This window comes from Passer domesticus, chromosome 12 (genome assembly GCF_036417665.1).
Source record: "Passer domesticus isolate bPasDom1 chromosome 12, bPasDom1.hap1, whole genome shotgun sequence".
NCBI lineage: Eukaryota > Metazoa > Chordata > Aves > Passeriformes > Passeridae > Passer > Passer domesticus.
This window is the reverse complement of record NC_087485.1, coordinates 3,166,094-3,188,206: the sequence shown is the minus strand read 5'-3', so window position 1 is coordinate 3,188,206 and position 22,113 is coordinate 3,166,094. Positions and strand designations below refer to the sequence as shown.

Here is a 22,113-nt window from a genome sequence, read left to right as displayed (position 1 = left end):
CCTGATTTAGGGAATGATGAGCTTGTTAAAGCAGTGCTGTGTACTCTGAGAACACAATGAGTTCCCACTTGTTCTACTTGATGGGAAAGAAGCCTGGACTTAGGAAAACAATTACTAGAACTACAGCATTTGAGGAAACTGAACTTATATTGGTATTGTATTAATGTAGACATTAGAAAAAACAGAGAAAGAAATTAATGCTCTGTGTCCAACAAATAATTATCCCCTCTGGGGCAGAACAGTACCTAAAATAAAATGCTAAAATTAACTTTTAAACTTTAGTCTGCAGACACAGGTAGAGTCAATCTGAAGAATCTGCTTTTGATTTAAACCAGTTGGTGACTCCAAAGTGTTGGTGTTAGCAGAAAGATGTGAAAGAGTAAACTTTTTCTTGTTTTTCTAGTAAGGAATCTAACAGACAATTTTGTAACTGTGCAGAGCAGTACAGTCAAAATGACAAGGAATTTATCTGAACTTGGGAGAATGACCTTCAACTGACAGTTTTGCTGTTGGTCAAAGCATTTTGCCTGTCACAGTTTCTTTGTTTCTTTTCTCACTGCATTGCAAATCCTTCGGAGCAGAAATTCCTTCTTATTGTAACTCTGGAGTGCAGGGGTTCCCAAGATGGTTAAATCTGTTTTAAGGGGAGATACTGGTGCTAGTCAGAGGTGCTGACACTGTGAGAAGGAACTTGGGCGATAAATTAGTTTCAAACAGAGTTTTCCAGAGATGGAATGCCTCCATGAAAGGCAACACCCATCTTCCCAAAGAAGGCATTTACTAAACACTCACCTGCCAGGCAAGGACAGTGAACAGGCTTTTGTAACTATTGCAGCCCTGAAAGCAGCAGGAGGGGAAAGAAATCCTGACTCCCAGCGAGGGACACGTGCTGGCACACTGCACAGCTGTTGGTGCAGCGCTCAGTGCAGAACAGCTGGAACAGCTGGAACAGCTGGGGGTCCCCCAGGATGGCGTGCAAAGCTCAGAGCCTGAGCGCTGCTGGGACTCAGCCAAGAGGGGATGAACATAAGGCAAACTATTAATGTCTAATTGTGCTTCCTGAGCACTGGACACTGGCTTTGGGAAGCCAGGCAGGACCCATTCCCTCCCTGGAGGGTCAGAGTTTGTGCAGACACTGATTTTGGGTGGCCTGAGGGTGAGCTGGGGCACAGATGGTCAGCACTGAGCACCCCCTCTGTGCCCCTTTGGCTGTGCAGAGCAGAGCTTCAGTAAAATGAATTTTATCAGAGCTGTACATAACAGACTCAGTGCTGAATTGGGCAGCTCTGGGTGTGGATGCCTGGGAAATGGTCACTGATAATGTGGGACTCTGAAATCAGGGTCTTCATGTGACAGTGCAATTTCAAGGTCAAAGCTCCCAGTGTTTCTGGCCTCAAAAAAATGCAGATCCCATAAAGCAATCATTCATAAATATATATCAAAATGTCCCAGGCTTCGATATTCTGATTTCTGTTGTTTAATTGCTTTTTATTTAACCTTTCTTCAATCATTATTAATTTAACTAATTCAGTCAGTGAAGCACATAAATAGCTGGGTTTCACTGTGCCGAGTACACCCAGACCAGGAGGGTTTTGGTGCTCCAGTGAAGCACATTTTCCTACTTTCCTTGCTAATCAAAATGGTCAGAAAAAAAATCAGAATTGCACTGGATGCTTGGACAATTTAAGAGAGGGATTGTCTGCAGAAAGTGACCTGATAAGAACCCAGAATAAAGTGCTTGAGCAGATGCAATAAAGCCAAAGCACGTCCAGCTTTATTTTGTTCCAAGTAATTTCAAGTCATATGTTTATAGCAGTATATTTATAGATAGGCATGTACACATATGCCTTTATAGTATTAAACTTTAAATGAACATTACATTTTCTTTCTCTTCACAGTAAGGCAAATAAATTGGGTTTTTCCCTCTGTAAAGTAAAATTATTCCAGTTTTAAAGAAAACCCGTTTCTTGGCAGTTTCCCCCAGTGTGCAAGCTAAATATTCTTTAGTATCATACAGAAAGCTTCAGCAACATTGAATATTAAAAAACTAATCAGGGCCTCCAGAATAAGGGTGTAGAATATAAAAAATAATTTTAAAGTGGTTAGATTTGTTAAATATTGGCTTCTCCTCATCTGTTCTGTGTTCTGGATTCTAAGTGGAACCAGAGACAAGAAACTTACTCTTTTAAAAGGAACTTGATTTGCACATAATCAAGTGATCCCAGGAAAAGAAGCTTTTAAAAAAATGAGTATTCTGTGTTTCAGGATAAAACCTTCACATGAAACAACAGTGGTTGCAGCTTATGATGATTTTGTTTCATTAGGTCCTATAAAACACCTGAAGCAATTCCAAGCTTCTCAAGCTAAGAGCAAACACAAGAATTAGTAGTAACAAGGTCAGGGAATGGAAATATCTGGGGGTTTTCTCCCCCCTGAATTTAATTTGCTGCCTTGAAGGACAGACCTTGGTGTAGCCTTTCTGCTGAGTCACTTCTCCAGAGGATGCCAATTTTAGGGACTCATTAAATGGAATACCTCATCCCAAGGAAAGTCCCAAGAGTACTTCAAAGTGTTCTCCCTCTCCAGGCCCCTCTGCAGTGGTTTTATCCCAGAGTTTTCTGGTGTAATGATGTTTTTTTCCCTTTGGGTTGGATGTGCTGAGCAGTGGCTGTTTCAGTGACCCCTCTTAGATCCTGATTGTAACTCTTATATGGGATTGGGACTTCTGGGGGGCTCTGATGGGACTTCTGTCCTGTCTCTAGTGGGATGATCTGAATTTCTTCATTATATGGTAAGTATTAGCATATAATGATAACACTGGTGAATTTTGTCACTTCAGCTTTCCTACCCTGTCTCCAGTTCCAATTTGCAGTTCTCTCAGGCTGCCTGTTCAGATCAATAACAGATTTCCTCACCTCTAAATATGCCCTTTTTTTTCTGTCTCTACATGCCTTGATTACTGTACATTGATGACATTAAATCTGTGTTTTACCAAAGACAGTTTGAGCTCCATAAAGAACTGATACAAATATCATGGACAAGGATATATTGCTATTAGAGAATGTTGTAATTCTGTCATTTTATTCCTAACTAACATAACCTTGTTACTAATGACTCCTCCCTCCTCAGCCTCACAAATAATAAAACCTTTTGTATATTTATTTCATGGTCAGACTCAAACTTGAGCTCACCAGAGCTGTTCCTTTGCTACTCCACATTTTTTGCTGAACTTTTTGCTCACCCTTCACCTGGGACTGTTCTCTGGGTTGGCATTCACATCATGTCCATGTATAATATAAACTCACAGAAATGTTTGCCCAGATCTGGGTGGGTTTTTGTTCATGAGGAGGTTCCTAAATGGCATTTGGCACATTCTGGAGTGTGTCAGTTATAACAACTCCTCCTTTATTTCGCTGTCATTGCATCCCCGAGTCCAGGCTCCCTCTCCACCCCCTCTGCTGCCCCTGGCGCTGGCTCCTTCCCTCCCCTCTGGTTGCCAGGGTGACTGGGTTTCCCTGATGCAGATGCTCTCTCCTGGCTCCCTGCCATCCCTCTCCCGGAGACAGACCCGGGTTTTCACTTTCCCTCGCATGCTGAGGACTCCTGGCTGCTCTTCTGCCTGCTCTTTCCTCCCTTCTGAGCAGACCTGGCTCAGCAGCTGCCCAAAGGACCAGGGCTCTGCTGTGCCTGCAGGGTGGGATCAGCAGCTCTGAGCCGAGTGAGCCAAGTGGAAGGCACCTTTTATTATTTTTCCTTTTTTTTTCCTTTTTTTTTAACTCTGAACCTTCTTGAGCTGGAGTCCAGCCAGTTTTCACTCTCTCAATGTGGCTGTGGTGAGGAGGAGCAGGACCCTAGAGTGGTACATATGCAGCAGAGGTAAAGCCTTTTTTGTCTGTTTTTCAGAATGGGTCATATGGATAAATTCAATTTCCAGTGTTAGTGAGACTGGAAAATGGATCCTTGCAGTACTTTTAAGGATATTTACCTCAGAGCTTTTGCCAAGCTTTAACTCAGAATTGACTAAACCTCAAAACAGAGCATCTTTGAATTCAGGTGTGGAATTTTGGGTTGTTCAGAAACTTTGTGAAGGAATTTGAGTGTTTTCTGTCACTGAGCAAAGAGATAGTGAATCATCTTTGTGTTCAGTCCTAAAAGCAAAAATTTCAGGTCCTGCATGCTTGTTTCAGGTTGCTGGTAAATGTGGCCCCACCTTGGAATCTGAGGTCAGTTCTGAGACACAAATGAACAGAGAGTTGATTTTGCGAAGTATGACTCAGCTGCAGCCAAGAAATCCTAATTTTAGTCAATTAACTTCATGGAGCTATTTGTCCAGCTCTAGTTAAAATGCTCTTTTGAGATTCCAGTAAGGAAATTATAGTTGTTGCAGACTAAGAATTTAGGGATGGAAATTTAGGGATGCCAAAACTGCTTGTTAGTAGTTCAGATTCTCTGCTTTTCCACAAGGCAAGAGTATTTTGTCTCATATATTTCCCTATGTTTCCTAACATCACATAATTCATAGAAAGGGACTTTTAATACTCTGTATTCTGGGGCAGAATGACAAAGTGCATTAGGCTGGTGCTGTAAGTGTAAATTACAGAATGTTTACAAATATTTGGACAAATGTGGTCCTTTCCTCAAGTTCATCCTTCATCCTCTCCCCTGCACTTTCAATCCATCTTTTGAGCTTGTTTCAATGCAGTTTGCTTGTTTTGAAAGTACTGATATATATGCAAATCTCTAAGTAGTAATGTCATCCTTGTTTTATAGGAAATCCAGGAACAGCAGCTTCACTGCAGCTCCCAGGCACACTTATAACCCTCAGCATGCTTTTCTTTCTAATTTAGTAATTTATTTTTTAAACACACAACCCCTTACATCCAGCAGAGCTCTGCTCATATGCTGGGTCTTTTGCATGGGACTTATTTATCAAAGCTTTTTGTGCAGTGGTTGGGAAATGAAGATAAAAAGCATTGAGCCACTTCCATTAACAAAGTTAGTGGGAAGCACTTGCTGGAGCAGAGTTTGTAATGTTTGTACATCGAGCTGGAAGAAGGATGTTCTATATTTAAAGTACTTCCTTGGAAGAAGCATTGGAACAGTGTTAACAGCTTTTCCTGTGAAAACAGTTTTTCCTTTTTTCAGCCAAAAAGGAATAGAATAGCTGGGGAAGGCTGCAAGAGCACCAGGCTTATTCCTGACAGGTTGGAGCCTTCCTTAGCAAATGGAAGTTAATATTCAAGGGGTTAAAAAGGAATAGGGAATTATCTTAAATTTCAGCCTCCTGTGCAGTCCTCAGCACTATCCAAAGACATCAAATATCAGGATGTATTTTAACCATGACAAGGCTGCTTTGACCAGTGAAATAAATACAGATTTTTGTCTTGTGCACACCAGGCTGTGCTGTAAATGTAAAAATGACTTTATTCATCAATATGTGACACTCTGAGGAGAGTCTTGTCTTACAGCAGGGGGTGGGACAGGGGGTTTATTTGACACAGATTTCCTCAGCACTTTTGGAAGGGCAATCTGCAAATGAAGTGCAGGATTCATTACAGAGATTAGTCAAGGTTATTTGATGAATTTGGACATTACCACATCTGAAATAACTTTGGATTCTTATTTTTCCTCTGGTCTATTATTACAAAAATAAATCTTTTAAATGTTAAAATATTTACAGCAATGTTATAGAGAAGATCTTTTATGTGTGGTACAGGCTTGATTTACTTGCCCTGAATTAATGTGGATGAGTTCTTTGAGAAGGGTTTAAAGGTAGTTAGCAGTTCAGATAGTGCTTGGTATTGCTCCTACAAAATGTACATATATATGGGGCAAATACAGAATTCTCTTCGCATGGAATGATGATTTTTTTGGAGGCACAGCTTTTATGTATCAGTATGTGCAAAAATACTTCATCTGCCTCTCATCCTTCAATCTTTATCCAACTACTGAAATGTAACATATAAAAATTAATGAATATTTCTCCCTCTTTAAGCATCTGAAAGTTTTATCACAAGGGAAGATGCACAGCTGTTTTAAAAGTAAAGACGTCAGAGGAAAATATTTCTGTAGCTGATGTGTCCAGGGGAGAGATTGCCTGTAAATAGAGAGTGAAGCACCTTGAAAACTCCACTATGTCAGTTTGAGAGTCAGTGCTAACAAGTTAATCTTACACTGGCAGCTGCTTCTCAAGAAGGAAAAACCACCCTATATTGGGGAGCTGAAATATTGCTCTGTCCAAAACTTTCTTGTATTCTAGCTAAAAATCAGTATATTTGTTCCCATTATCCTTAACATGGTATCACTTGAAAATGATAGAACTAATTGGAGCCATAGCTGCATTTTCTGTCCCAGACTGTGCCATTAGTTCTGGGGTTAGAGCAGTTAAGAAGGACTGACTTACCCTGTCTTCTTCAGCTCTTAAATCTGGCATTGTGCTCACACAAAGGCTGACAGCCGTGGTGGCCACAAAGAGGATGGAGAGACAAGCAAAGACTTTGCCTGGCAGTCCTGACTGGGGGTTTTCCACCATATCTCTGAGTCTGTTCATGAACTGCCCAAATCTGGTTTTCTCATCCAAGACACACGAAGCTTCCTTGCTCCTCCGGAGCTCCTCTTCTTTGCGGATCTCGGCCAGCTCCTGCAGCTTCTGGAAGAGTTTCCGAAAGCAGCAGTTCTCCAGGTTGGATTCCTCAATGCCCCAGTACCTCAGCTCCTCCTGGAAAGACAAGGCACACATGTCTCTCAAGAGCATCAGCTTCCCTGCTGCTAGGAAGCTGACAATCATCCCGAAAGCGTTGGGGTTCCTGTCGAAGAAGAACTCGTGGGTGTCCTCATCGTAATCGTCACACAGCTGGATGATTTCTTCATAGCTGCTGCAAAGCTTTAGTTTGCTCAGTCTGGTCAGGGGAAACTCGTCCAAAGTACTCCAAGGCAGCAGGTACTTGATGCCCCCAACGTTGATCATGATCTCTGTCTTCAGATCGACTGCAGACACTTGGTCAGGGCGGTAAATCCTCCTGGCTCTCTGGTAATGGACCCCCTTGACAGAAGGGGTTTCCACGCAGATGGGAAGGAAGTGGCTCAAGGAATTGCAGGAGTTGTAGCTAATGTTGCTATAGTCTTGGTCACTGCCTCTGGAGAGAATAGGCATCTCTAAGAGTTCTCACCGGGACATCCAGAACGGCATCAGAGCAGGGGGATCTGTCAGCCAGAGAACAGGGAGGAGGAGAAAACATAGCAGAGGTTACGGCTAGAGAAAAGGTGTCTTCAGCCACTTTCCTCAATCAGGAAATCAATGAGTGCCTGTTTGGTAAGTAAAAGTCACCTCTGTGCCTCCTCCTGAAGCCTGCAGCCCGTGAATGAGCTTTGCTTTGCTGCCTCATTGGTTGTCTGGCAACACAGGCACGGAGCAGGGCTCCAGCCTCATTCATAATTATCACCGGGGCTCGGCTGCCTGCAAATCCACACGGGAACACCTCGGGCTCTTCTCCGAGCAGGTTGGGCACCGTTAGATGTTATTTTATCCTTATTTTCCGGTCGTTGTCGCTTCGCTTTGTTGTTTCTATAAACCCCTAACCACGGGCTAACTTAACTAAGCTGCTTAATAGTTATTAGCGGCAGAGTGGTCAATTACCTGCCATCAGCTGGATGCGAAGTTCTAATGGCTTTAACCGGACTGCTCAGATCGAGATTCCTCTGCTCTCGCTGCAAGCCCGTTCTGCCTCTCGGGGGGATTGCAAGGATTAGCTGGGAGAGGTTTAAAAATGCTTTAAATTCTGTCTAAATGATGACTGCTCTGATCAACCCCACCTCGTGCCAAATTACTGAGGAGTTAGAGGGGAACCTTTGCCCACCGCGGAGAAAACTTTGTTATAAGCAGGCAGAAAGTGTTTTCTCACCTCGGAGAATTTAAACACTCCCCTTCTCCTTTCAGGGACAAAACCCTGGTTTTACCCGTAGTCCCTAGAGATGAAAAAAAAAACCCTTTTTTACCCTAAATCAGCCAAGTGCAAACTGGAAGGAAAGTTTCCCGAAGTGACTTACCGGCGGAGCGGGGCTGCCCCCAGGTGATGCTCACCTGCCGCGCACGGCAGCAGCTCCCGGGGGCATCGTCCGCCCTGGGTTACATGGAAAATCCCTGGAGCACTCCGCAGCTCTCTCCTCTTCCTCCTTCTCCTCTTTCCTGCAAGGGGAAAGCAGCCGGGTGTGTTGATGTAACATATGTTGTGCTAAGGGATCCTCCCAAAGGTGTCCTGAGCCGCAGCTCCTTCCTCTCCTGGGCTTTCCTGGTGGGAGATGCTGAGGGAGAGCTGGTGGATCCCTGTCCCTCCTCTCTTTCCTGCCCTCTCCCTGTCCCTCCTCTCTTTCCCCCGGGACTGTCGATGTGGTCCTGGAAGAGGAGGGGAGAGGGAAGGGGGAAGGGCTTAGGAATAATCTCTCCAGTATCCCTCCGTGCATCCAGCAGGCAGCAGGCAGCAACTGGGGAAGAACATGGAGTACAAGTCCCCGGCTAATGAGGTTTGATAATCAGTAAATTCTGGCAAATCTACTTAATAAAACAATTTCAGTGTCTATTAACTCCTTCCATCATAGTCATGCTACAGTCGCTTGGTCTGGAGAAACCACTTCAATTTCTCAGCAGCAGTTTCCATGACCTGCATCCCTCCCAAACGGGGATTTGCTCTTTAATATCCCTAGATGGAAAGGGGAATTTGTAGGGTCCATGGATGCTGTGCCTCAGCATTCCTTTGGCTGTTAGGGAAGTGCTTTCTTTCCATAAAAAAAAGGACCTCTGGTTTGTAAAGCAGAGGTCTCTTCTCCAGACCTGCAGTGCTTTTGCAACAGCCAAGAACTTTTTCCTTTGCTCTTTACAGATGATGGGAAATCAAACCTTATCATTATCTCTTATCAAACCTTATCATTATGCTCTGCTCATGCATGGCTGTAGGGGGCTGGGCTTGCTGTAATGCTTTTGGGTTCTGCAGCTGGGATGGCACAGATTTCACACAAATTCTCTTTTCTTTCACACAAATTCTGTTGGCTTGACCTCAGTCAGAGGGTCCAAGAAAGCTGGGTCAGGTTCTGTGGACAGGTACCCCTGTGGGGCTCCCCAGAAAGCCTTGGCTCGTGGCTGGAGACCCTGAGGTGAATCTGTGGGGTCTAAATGCCACACTGGGAGCGTGAAGGTCACCAGGAGAAGTGAGATGGGGACAAAGTGCAGGTGCTCCTCACCCCTGTGAGGTGTGAGGGGCTGCTGCAGCCCCGAGCTGCTGCTCCTCAGCTTTTGTCAGCGCTGAGCACGGCTGTGGCACAGCCTAGGACAGGAAAACTTTGCTAATTGGGCTTTTGGGGCACATCTCTCCAGGCCCACGAGGTACCCACCAGATTAACTTCTTATCAGGCCTCACCACTTGGGTTTTCACTCAAACCCTAATTATGCCATCCACAGAGAAAGACCAGATAGATGCCTGAAGGCTACGGAGTTCTGAGAGCACAGCTCAGAATCACTTAAATCCTGCACCTTTGTGCAGGACTCAGCTTGCTCTGCCCATCAGTCTTTCCTATGGATTATTTCTGCTAAGAAAAAGTAAACCTATTCTAATTAACTTTGGATGGATTGTTTCACAAAAGGATAAAACCAATTAGCATCTCCTTCCTACCTTGTGAAGCCCTTGTGTGGTGTTGTTAAAGGTTATTTTTCTGAAACCAGCTGACAAGAAGGTGAATAAATCCAAAGCAATAAGCAAATGCTGTGTGCAATTGAGCGATTTAAATACTACATTTATTTATCAAGAAATAAATGTATTTTAAGTTTTCTAAGACTGGGTACTCTAATACTTGTTTTATTGGAAAATGCAGCTGTGTCTGTAGCTAAATCAGGACCTTCTTGCTGGCTAGAATCATACAAATATCTGTCAGAGAATAGTCAAATTCTGAATTTGATTAATGGGAGATGAATGCACACAAAAGAAAAATACCTGATTTGGTGTCCGAGGAAGCCAGGTCTGAAGGACTTAAACATGCACCTCACCCCAGAGGTGTCCTGTCCTGGCCAGGCTGTTTCTGCCCTCCTGGACCCTTCTGCCACATCTGTGGGAGATCCTCCTCAGCACTGATATCTCTCTGCAGGTGAGAAAGGCAAATTCCTGCCTCAGTCCTAACAACTGCTGATGTGTTTTTTCACTTCTTAAAAATTTTTCATCACTACTGCTGTAGTTTTCCTTTTAAATTCTCCGTGCCCTTTTTGGTATGAAGTTGATAATCCTTAATTTCTTTCTCTGTTCCCTGTTTCCCTCACAATTTCTGGAATTGCTCCCTCCTTGCTCTTTAGCCATCTGGTTATATCAGCTCCTTACACACCCTTTATGCCTTAAATGCAGTTTCCATATGCTTTGCTGATTTGTGGGCATGGATGACATTCCTCTCTCCTCCTTGCTTCCCTCCTTTTCCATTCTCCTGTGATTTGGTTTAGTCCTTTGCTGGAATCCTGGATGATGAGAATTTTAAACTTCCTGTGCTGAAGGGCACAGACCCACAAGAAAATTCTGTATTTGACCTGAGACCGTGGAGAAGGCTTCTGAAATTGAATGATAGCACTGGGATTGTGGGTGTGGAGTTTGATTAGAAGTGTGTAATATCACAGGGTGGAAAACTTAGAGTTTGGAGTTTTAGAATATAATAATATATATGGGGCAAGATGGAGGTTTTGTGGTGGAGGCAGGTTGTTCTTCTTCCTCTCTATGGGTTTGGGTGGTGTTTTGTAATTGGACAGAAAAGTCCACATTGTCGACTTTGAGTGATCAGTTATTGGGTTCAAAGTGAAAATAATTGAGGTGTCATTGCTTAATTGGACAGTTTAGCCTTAAAAGACCTGGTATAGGAAGATGTTAATTTTGTAGCTTGTTAGTGGAATGCTGTAGGACTCAGGACTTGTAATATAGATAAGAAATAATAAACACCTGAGTCTGAACACAAAATATGGTCTGGAGAGCTACAATGCTGAGGCCGAGATAGAAAAAAGAAGCCAAGAACTGGCAGCCCTTCCCCTGCAGATTTCAGTAATGAAAGCCCTCACAGGACTTTTATTCAGGTGTTGATAAGAGTTGATGCTGTAGGAGATGGCAAAGCTGGTGGTGTTCACTGTCACTTGCTCACCCGTGATTTCATCTCTGCTGTTTTGCTTTCTGCAGCTGTGCCAGCATTCTGTATGAAGAGCAGATACAGACAGAAAATTTCAGAAAACAGAGATGGTTTTCAGAAAACAGAGATGGTTTTCTTTTTCCCACAGAGCACATAATAAAACTGTAAAATTTATGGGCACATGCTGCTGCAGTGGCCAAAAGTGTAAAGTATTTAGAAAAGAACTGAGAAATTTATGCAATGAAGGTTCCCCAGGCAGATCCAATGGCTGGCACAGAAAGTCAGCAACCCACCTATTCCTGGGCACCAGGGAGATGTTTTAGCACAATCTGGATGCTTTTCCTGTTCTTTTTTTCCCAAGATTGTTGATGGATGATGTACAGGGGGCTGCTGGTGTCACCTTGTGTTTGTGCTGAGACACCTGAGGGCAGCCTGGGCTCTCTGAGGTTGGTGTTTTGCCTTTGGGTTGATCATGCAATATTTACCTGACAATATTTCTGTGTCATAAGAGCCAAGAAGATCTGAATTATCTGGTTATATCCATATGTGCATGTATAGAATCTCCAGACCAACGATGCCTGTATATAATGGGCAATCTCACGCAGAAATGCTCAGTGCTTCCAGCCTCCCAACCATTCTGCAGGGAGCAGCTTGTAATTTAATAAAAGCACTGTTGTCAATCCTCCTCCCTCCCCAAACAGGCTTTTTGTGATGCTTAAATATAATACCAAGATAATTGCTTTGCCTGGCATCTCTAACACAAGATGCATTTCAGGCTTTTAAAGTCAGAGGGAAAACAAAAGTGTAAATCAAAATAATTATTTAAGGAAATATGAATGCACTGGAAAAGGGGAGGGAACACAATGAGGGAAAAAAAATCATTTTCAAAGTCTGCACTGTCCTCATTCATTGGCTTAGAAATCAGCCCAGTGCTGCATCTTCAGTGGGTGCAACTTCATCACAAAATTATTTGATGCTGTTTATTTTACTGATTGAGTGCCCAGCCTGTTGTCTGTGAGCTCTGAATCTCCTTTAGGCCTCAGCCAAGATAAAAGCCTGGCCTTTCTCAGGTTCTTTATGTTTGTGCCATGTGAATGCTGATGATAAATTAAACAATTTTTCGGTTATTTGGAAAAAAAAAATACCTAACAAATTACATGTGGTTGAAAAGAGCATTTAAACAACCCAAAATTCATTTAAATGCTTCCATTGTGTTCACTGGTGGTTAGCACTTCTGGAATTAATTGGATTTAGATAGCCTTGTTACATGGAAATTCAGCCTCTTTTCAAATCCCTCTGCTACTCACTGGCCATAAAGAATAGCTTGGCCTCCTTTTCTCCATTTAATTATGACATTACACATTGCAAGGTAAACTTTAAGGATTGATGCCAACATTTTATTCAGTCCAGCAATGTTTGCCTCATATTCCTGTTTATTCCCCCATAATTTGTCTTTATAAAGCAATAGAAATCCCCTCTCTTGCCAAATGCCTCGTTTGTATGAATAATTAAATTGACAGTAAAGCACTCGATCCACCTCTTCATTATTCAAGTCTTCCCAAGTTGCAGCATTATTGATTCCAGTAAAATAATGCTGCAGTGGCCCAGGAACATGTGGTAAATCAGGCTGTGGGTACCCAGGGTTTGTTAAGCATTTTATAAAATATTGCTGGTTCATCCCTGTCCTTGGAAACCCCAGCCATGATCCACGGTCCTGTTGTGCCACAAATTGTCTTGGAAGGCTGGGTCGCATATCACTGGCAGTGTTTTTATTCCTTATTTCCTTCCTTGCCTTTGTAAAAGTTTCTTTTTTCTCTGTCAAATCTGATGAAAGCTGGAAAGGGTCACATCTGAATTACCATGAACCATTTCGGGCATTTCTTTGCTATGTAAATGTAAAATAATGTTCATGGCATGTAACACACACATTTCTGTTTTGTTTCTCTCCTCTCCATGCATGAAGACTGAACCTGTGCCAACTTTTCTAAGTTCCTGAAGTTTCCTGTGCTCTTTTCCTCTGGGCTATCTAGAAAATTATGCCTCTTAAGAAACAGTGGCTGAGGAAAGGAATCCTAAAGGGATAATCATTCCTACATGGACCCCAATGAATTTTGCATAAGGGATGAATCACTTCGGTTTAAAAGGGTTTAAGGAATTAAAATGTTGTGTGGCATGGGCAGAGGAAATGCTGAATGCCAGGCTTGGGGCTGAGTGCTGTTTCCTGTCCACACGGTGGGAGATGGATCAGGAGGGAATGCCCAGGTGCTGTGGGGTCAGGATTTAGACAGAGGCAGTCCCAGCTCTGCCCTGACTGGAGAACAGGACCCAGAAAATCTGAAATCTCCTGATTCCAGCTCTGGTGAGCAGTCTCACCCTGAGCAGCACACACAATCTGGGTGTTCAGCCTGGAGAAAAGAAGACTCAGGGGTGACCTTACCACTCCCTACAACTCCTGAAAGGTGGCTGTGCTCAGCTGGGGCTGGGCTCTTTCTCCAGGCAGCACTGACAGAACCAGAGCACACAGTCTCAAGCTGTGCCAAGGGAAATACAGGCTGAATATCAGGAAAAAGTTTTTCACAGAAAGGGTGATAAAGTTCTGGAATGGCTGCCCAGGGAGGTGGTGGAGTCCCCATCCCTGGGTGTGTTTAACAAAGCCTGGATATGGCACTGGGTGCCAGGGTGGAGTTGAGGTGCTGGGGCTGGGCTGGACTCGATGATCTTGAAGGTCTCTTCCAGCCTTGTCACTCTGTGAATTCTGTTTGAGGAAGGTTTTCTGCCATCTCTGGAGGTCCAAATCAAAAGGCACATCTGTCTGAGCACATGCACATCAGGAAACAAGTTTGGTCAGCATTTTTGACCTCACTGAGAGCTTAGCAACCAAGTGGTTTGCAAGAGAGGCCTGGTGATAATCAGCAGGAGGCTGTTGCTGATAAATGAAGTTTTCCCTCCATTTTCTCTCCGACTCTGCAGGCACATTTTGGACGGTGCATTTTGATGTTTCTCTCAGAGCTGAAAACATCTTGACAACATAAACTGTGAGAAAAACTACATAAATGCTTGTCTTACCAAGTGCTTTTTATTTCAGTTCCAGAGCATTTCTGAATCACCATTTTCATCACTGATATCAGGGGAGTCATTTCAGTGGTGCAGCTCAGGATCACTGAAAACCACAAATATCCAATATAGACCACAGGATTCAGCCCCAGAGATAATAACTTCTCTTTCTGATGACCCTCTAAAACCTGACACTTGACTGCTTTGAGTGCCAAGATTGGGGTTTTTTACCATTTTCATGAATTTCCACAGCCAGGAGCAGCAGACATGATTAAAAGAAAAAGGTTTGATCCAAAGAGAAGCTGTCTGAAGGGTGTCTGCACAGGGCCAGGTGACACAGGGACTGTCCTTGTGCCACCATGAGTTAGAGAAAATTACACTCATTTCAGGATTTGAAGAGGCAAATGGACAGAAAAAGGTGTTAATTTTCTAGGAACAAAACCCGAAGATTTTAACCAGATATTGCAAGTGCTCTGTTATGGATATGTCTGCCTACCAGTGCTGTTATTTTTTCAGCTCTGCCTGTACACACAGACACACACTCGACTTAGAATTCACACTAAAGGATCTGCCATTGGCTGGTGTAGAATTAAAAGGGAAAAGGTAATATTGTCACAATCCAGTTGCCATTGTAAAATTCTCTCTTTATCATCCCAGCCATATCACTCAATATCTCTGTGCCTCACTTTCCTAGCCGTAAACCAAATAAATACAATTAATGTGGTCTTGTAAGAACTGTGATTGTAATACTGAAACATGACAACAGACTCCCATTCAGGGAGAAGGACAGCAGGTATTAAAAAGTTGATCTTCAACCAAATCTGCTAGAGAAGACAGCTTTTTAACAGGTGGGTAAGTTACTAGAAAGATTGATTATTTAAAGCTATCTAGCTCAAGAATAAAACACAGAGGTGCTTTCAGCTTTCAAACAGAAAGAGAAATAGTGTTAAAATTCCATTAGCTACTGTGACAAACTGCCAGATTAAAACATGAATTGCTAAGCAGGTGAGGTGGGTTTGAATACTGAATGCTGTTGATTTTCTTTCCCCACTCCTGTTATAATTTATTTCTTAAATCATTTAAAACTAGTGAAGGAAGGTCTGAGAATATTTATTTTTCTTTAGTTTTTACTGGTGAGATTGATTTCTTCCTCTTGTTTTTCGTAATACCGTACTTTTTTAAATTACCATACAAATCCAGTTCTCCATTTATGATGCATTAAATGTAAAAAAAAAAAAAAGAAATCATTCCAATTATGTTTCTTCCCAAGCCTTGAGACCTTGTGTTAAAAGCAATATGCATAAAACTCATTGTTGTGTACTTAGTAGCACACAGTTGTTAAAAAGTACCCTTGAGCTCTTCATAATAACTTGGCTGGCTCTCCTTGGGATCTGCATTTTAATCCATGAAACGTTAGCCTTGTTGAGGCTGAAATATAAAGATATTATCTGATCATGTAAGAACTCTTCGAAGGAGAAGCTGTGCTTGCAGTGCAGTCCCTGCAGAGCTGGGAGAGCTGCCCAGGCTCTGCCCCTGCAGGGTGCTGCACTTTCCCCTGGGACAGGGAAGGAGAGAGCTTTTCCCCCCGGTGTGAGTCCCTGTGTCTGCTTTGGGGATGAATTCATGAGGCTGACACTGAGCATCTTTTAAAATCCCATCACCAGGGGAGGAATCAAGCCCTTCCTCCATCCCCTCATCAGACCTCCAGCCCATCTGACAGCCCTGGTGCTTGGCAGCTTTGTGTTTTTGGGAGCCCTTGGTTTGCCTCCAAAGCCTCCCTCCAAAGCCTGCCCCAGTTTGTTTGGAATTCCCATTCCCCATGTGGGGACAGTCCCCTCCCAGCACCCAGGGCTGCCAGCAGCAAAACCCTGCAGCACTGCATGCCCCAAAGGGTGGCTCCAGTTCCTGTCCTGCTGCCAATAATCCCACTTCTCCCTGATCTCTGGCTGCTCCATCACCCCTCCATTCACAGGAGCTTTTGCACTGATGGAAGGCACTCTAGAGCTGGCTTGGCACGAGGATCAGGAACTTTAGGAAGGTCTAAGTGCTCCTTGTGAGCTCCCCTGCCCAAAGCTGGCATTGCCTCCTGCAAAGTGATCATTCTGCTCTCTCCATCTGGATTCTCCACCTCCTCTTATCCTACAAAGTCATGAGGGCTTATCAGCTGTGGCTGCTAAAAGGGCAGGGAGGAAAAATAGCCAGCAAATGTTTCATTCACCATAATCTAAAAATTGCCATCGCACTGAGTCAGCAAAGGTGGGACTGGGCAAGGAATGGATCTGTGAGTCATGTTTATAACCCAGCTTTTGTTGTAAACACTACAAAGATGCATTAATTAACGATAAAATCAAGGGCAATGCGTGGCAGGATAGAAACAGAGACAGAGCTAGAGAGATTAGAGAAGATGGAAGGCACTTGTAAACTCAGGCTGAACCTGAGGAAATTACTGTGTGTCCACTGTGGGGGATTAATCTAAAGCAAACCAGGCATGAAGTAGGAAGAGGGATGAATGCAATGAAAAGCAAGAGTCAGGAAAGCAGAAATGCTGGTTGGTTTTACAGCATGTTAGGCTAGCATACAGCAAAACATAAAGTGACTCCATTTGTTCAGTTTATCCACCAAACAAATCAAAATATGTTTGTGGAGATTTTTGCAAAGAAGATGCAATGGATCATGGATTAAATGGGAATACTGCTAAATTCTCACCTCCCGTGGCTTTGGATTTCATTGTTTGGAAGAGATTTGCAGAATTTGAAATGAATGGGGTTTACAAAGTCATTTAAAGATGTGAAAGTTTTGTCTTCTGAAGAAAAGGTAAAAGAACTAAAAGATTATGAGTGACACCACACACCAACAGCTGTCCAGTGGCTGCTAGCATGAGGTGAAAGGAAATCCTTCTCTCAATGTCTCAGGGAAGACTTCAAATTTCATATGAACTAGACAACAGAAAATGTCCTAAATAAAATATCCTAAATAAAAAGCCATGTAGGCTCCTGAAGGAAAAGGAGTTTTTCCAGTGAAGTTGTTCTTCTCCCCAGAAGTTTTGTCCTCCTCCAGTGCTGTTTTGGATGAGTGTAAGCAGGAGAGGACGGGGTTTGAGAGGATGGCTTTCCCCTTGGCTCGAGTGAGGACAAGACACTCTGCTGAAAACTAAAAGCAACAGCCCCTACTCCCTATTAAGCAGCACAAACAGCACTCAGAGCACTTTCACGTTCACTTCTCTCATTTAAGCTCTCTTACCTGGAGCTTAAATGACAGATCCTCCTGTTTCTGCAGCGCTTTCTTCCTAGTCCCTTTCAATAATTCATATTCATCTACACCTCATTCCCAGGCTCCTTTTCCTTGCTCCTTTGATAAACAACCAGACATGAAAGGTGCAGGAGATGCTGAGATATGACCGTGGCTCCAAACACTCCGGGCGTTGCAGGGAAATAACTTCATTACCACTTGGGCTCTTACTGCTTGCCTGGGAAATATCCAGGCAGTGCCTGACATGGAAATGTGTGCCAGCAAGAGAGGGAGAAAAGGGCTCCTAGTGTCTGCAGCATTTCCTCATGCATTCAAAGCAGAGTTTTCACAGTTCATTTTAACCATTTCTCATGGAAAAAAACACAATAAATGTGTCCAGGAACCCCTTTTTCTTGAACAAGCAGAAATTATCACATTATTTGTTTTTACCCTCAGCAGTGTTTAGACATGGGCTGCAGAAACTCCAAGTCCCTGGGAATTTTACATTCGTGCATACATTTTGTTAGCAGTCTGTGCCCAGAACAAATTCTGTCTCCAAGATGTCACTGTTTAGAACTTTCCTTTTTAGCAGAGATGTGGAAGGACTTCAGTAAATGGCAGCACTTGGCACAGCTCCATCTCACTGAACAGAGACTAATTTGAATTTTATTCATTCCAGACTCTTTATTTCCATAGCAGAGAATGAGAAACTACTTAGAGGGTGATAGAGATCTCTCCTGTTGCTTGTCCTTCCCTTGTGGGTATTTAGCTGGCCAAAAGGGCCTGTCTTTCAACCCTAATGACCTCCAATAAATAACTGCACTCAGTGGTCCAGCCCAGGCTTTGTGTGTGGGTGTCGATTTTCCTTCTGGTAATATTTAATCTGCTGAAGGGATTAGAAATAGGAAAAGATTTTGATTAGAATGAAATCACCCAAATTGCCCTAAGCTCCTAAAGTAATAGAGGCAGCAGAAGTAGCAGGGAGCTTTCCCTGATTCCATTCTTGGTGGAGTCCTTCAAGACAGCCCTGGTTTCCAACCATGTCCTGGATGAGTGTCCATAATCCTCCTCACTCTGATTGCTGCTGGGGTTTGCTAGAATAGATTTTCACTGTTTCTGCAGAAATTGTCCTGTTCAGAGGAACTTTCCCCAGGAGTCATCTCAGTGTATTGGGCCATGGAGATGGAACCAAGCAATAAAATGTATTTTTTCTTTGTTGGGTGACAGCACAGGGTGCTATTGCTTGTACTCTCCTCTTTTAGTGCAAAACCTTGTGAAATCAATGCAGGTGCTTCCTTCTCTCACCTGTAAATTCCTCAGCAGGCAAAACCAGGGAGAGTGGTTGAGGTGATCTCCACATCAGATTGGCAGAGGGTGTCACTTGGGCCCTCAGCTCACCCTGACCAGTGACTGAGGAAAATGCACTTTGCTGCTCCACTCAGCACCCTCTGCTTGGACTCAGGGGCAGAGCTGCTGTGGTCCTGAGGCTGCTGCTCTCCTCCAGCCTTGGGGAAGCAGAAGAAGCAGCTAAATCATCTATTTCTGCCTTGTCAACAGAATTGATCAAAAGGTTCAGGCAGAGTTCAGGGAGGAACTGAGGGACCCAAGGGCAAGGAGGGCGAAGCTTGGTCTGTGAGTTCCTCATTACTGATGATAGGAGAAGGAAAGAACTAAAGCTGATTAGAAAAATAAGAAATGCTATAATGTTTTCCTGGGTTTAGGATGAGATCTTAATTTTAAGAAAAGGCTTTGTGTGGCTTGGGATCCTAACTTATTTTTTGTTGGCTGCAGAGACTCGTGGATTCTAGATCCATATTCTGGTGGTGCTCTTAACTATTGTCCTGTTACAGAAGTGGTTTTGTTTTCATGGGAGGTGGTATTAGCTTGTAACTTAAATTACAGCTCAGAGGAAGAAGTGTTTCAGGACTTTGGGATAAAAACACCTCTGTAGCACATCTACCTTGCTGGGGACTTTCTGGGATGTTTTTGATCATGAATTCCAGCAAAACCCAACGTTTTCTTACTCTGATATTTCCCAGAGATCAATGCTGGCTCTCTGGGGTCTGAGACAAGATTGTTTTCCCTTCAATTTTTTGTTTTCCCTTCAATTGGTCATTAGTGGTGTTGCAGCAGAGCTTTATAATCCAAGGACTGGACTGGAACAGCCTCTTGTTTGGTGCACACACAGCACAAACAGATGGTTGCTGTCTTGGGAAGTTCACCCTGCAAATAGATGCAGCAGTCTAAGTCAGGCTCTGTGGGTTTATGCCACATGAAAATATTTCCCATTTTCAAGGCAAAACTTGGTCTCTGGTTTCACTGAGAGGCTCTGGAGTGAATCCCCATAATTGTCATTAATTGGCCAATTGCCTGATACAGGTAATGGAAGGGCCAAATCCTGTTTTCCTCCATCCCAGGGTTATTCTTTTTGTTCCAAATCCCCTGGAAAGGAATTTTAAATGAGTTAGAGACAGGACTTCTGAGTTTTTTAGATGATGCAAAATTAAATTTAGTTTATTGTTTTTACCTTCTACATGGACAGGAAGGGTGAGTTCAGCTCACATCTTTACTGTATGTTTGAGAAGGTTACACAACCTCTAGTTACAAGACTTTTTAAGGATTTATTGAGTAATAAAACACTGCTAATAAGGATATTTATGTTTTCGACTAAATTTTAAAATATTTTGTCTTTTAGACTCATGCTACAGTGTCAGCTTTTTTAGTTAATTATGTATGACACACAAACTTACAGAACTGCATTCGAAACTTCTTGCTTACTTCTGTAATTAATTTTTTTCCTATATCTTAAATTCTAATCCTTTAAACTTTCCTCTTCTTAATGTGTCTCTGCTTTGAACTATAAATTCACATTCTCATTTCTAGCACTTAAGTTTGGAAGCCATTTCTAAGGTCTTAGATCAAATCCTCATTTTAATTATATCAAATCCTCATTGTTTAATTAGACAATATACAATATTTAATTGTTAACTATTAATATAACAATATTTAATTGTTTCTCAGATCAAATCCTAAATGTTTAATTCTAAACTTTGGCTTACAGGCCCAAAGTTCTGAGAATTCCCTGCATTTCATATTCCAACCCCCTGGCTGGTGTCCTGTAAGTGTGAGCAGAAAATGGGGACATGAGCAAGGCAAGCAGGATCTGCCAGCACTGGCTGGAGGAGGGGAAGGCATCAAGGAGGGGTGGTGCAGGCTCCAGGCCTCCAAGGAGGGATGGTGCAGGCTCCAGGGCTCCAAGGAGGGATGATCCAGGCTCCAGGCCTCCAAGGAGGGATGGTGCAGGCTCCAGAGCACCAAGGGGAGATGACCCAGGCTCCAGGGATCCAAGGAGGGATGGTGCAGGCTCCAGGCCTCCAAGGAGGGATGGTGCAGGCTCCAGGGCTCCAAGGAGGGATGGTCCAGGCTCCAGGGAAGCAGTGCTGAGCTGCACCTCACCTGCAGAAAATTCTGCAAGAGGAAGTGTCAGCATCAGTCACATCTTCAGCTCTGAATTCACTCCAGGCACTAAAACCCTTTGGCTGCTATTAACACATCTTAGGCTAATGAGTCCCTGGAATTGTAATTCCTTCCAGAAGCTATTTGCAATGGACTTAGCTGGCTAATGGGTATATGTTTGAACTTCATCTTTTCATAATAAGTTCCTCTGCTAATTCCTGGCTTTCCTGAAGCTTTGTTCTGCCAGATTCACACCGTGGATCTCTCCTGGGATGCCTTCAGAGCAAGAGCAGGCTGCTGATTTGTAGTGAGAAGCCACACACCTTTATAAAAGATTCAAAATACCTTGTTTTAAAAAGATTTTAATTTCATTACACTTTCAGCTCTAATAAAAAGCTGGGTGAGACACTTACTGTTTGTTCAATAACTGTTCTGATTTTCTGTGCCAGTCGACAGAACCCGGAGTGAATTTGTTATGAGGGGCGAGCTCCTCTACTTGGAGATGCAATCTGGAGCTACAGGCACTCCCATATCCTTTCATTTCCATTAAATTCAAGTTTTTTTAATTGCAATTTTAACCAGCTGATGCCAGGCATGCAGAATGCTGATTTCCTACTGGCCCTTTTGAGGTGTTGGCAGAGCAAAGTGTTTGTGAGCCGCTCCCCAGCCCCCCTGCCCCTGAACTGAGACTGTCCTTCATCACACCCTGCTGAGGATGAGCAAGATGTGCCACAACAGCAGCAAATGTTACTTCTCCAGATATATTTGGCTATAGTTTAGTTTGTTTAGGCTGACTCAAAGACAAAAATAGGCCTTGTCCATCCCTTTGATTTCCCTGAGGGTTATCTTTTAGTGTGAGCATGGATTCCTCAGAAGCACAGTCCCATGAGTGACCCACTAAAGAGGCAGAAATCATAAGAAAGCCCTAAAAAGTTCCAGTTGGTTTGTGATTAGCATTTTTTAATCACTGTTTGATCATTTTTATGCAGAAGCCATAACCACCTCCGTTATCTGCCTCACAGTTCATAATTGACAGCAAAGTGATTTTATCAGCTCTCCTTGTAACATCTGTTTCAGATAAAGACAAGAGGAACAAAATCTGAATTAATTTGTGGATAGATTCACTTTGAAAATACATGAGACTATTCCCACAGTTCCATTTTCTTACAGCAGTTCCCTGCTGTGCTGTTTATTACTCCTGTATTTCTGATATTTAAATTTTTAGGTTTTTTA

At 43.1% G+C, this 22,113-nt stretch overlaps 1 protein-coding gene and 1 long non-coding RNA gene across 5 annotated transcripts in view; one reads left to right on the top strand and one right to left on the bottom strand.

The window, feature by feature from the left end:
* KCNG4 (potassium voltage-gated channel modifier subfamily G member 4) overlaps positions 1–8,391 on the bottom strand; it is a 14,861-nt gene extending 6,470 nt beyond the window's left edge. Inside the window, exons 1-3 of one of the 4 annotated variants that reach the window (XM_064386539.1) lie at positions 8,047–8,391; positions 7,902–7,965; positions 6,404–7,203 (exon numbers count right to left, since the gene is read on the bottom strand). In XM_064386539.1, the coding sequence (XP_064242609.1) occupies positions 6,404–7,153 (750 nt within the window). In that variant the 5' untranslated portion in view covers positions 7,154–7,203; positions 7,902–7,965; positions 8,047–8,391. The remainder of the gene's footprint in view (positions 1–6,403; positions 7,204–7,901; positions 7,966–8,046) is intronic. The other 3 variants (XM_064386541.1, XM_064386538.1, XM_064386540.1) reach the window with 3 other exon arrangements.
* The window catches only part of LOC135279290 (uncharacterized), a 27,799-nt gene extending 5,686 nt beyond the window's left edge, over positions 1–22,113 (top strand). Inside the window, exons 2-3 of the long non-coding RNA XR_010346585.1 lie at positions 20,486–20,542; positions 21,114–22,113. This is a non-coding gene — a long non-coding RNA (uncharacterized LOC135279290). The remainder of the gene's footprint in view (positions 1–20,485; positions 20,543–21,113) is intronic.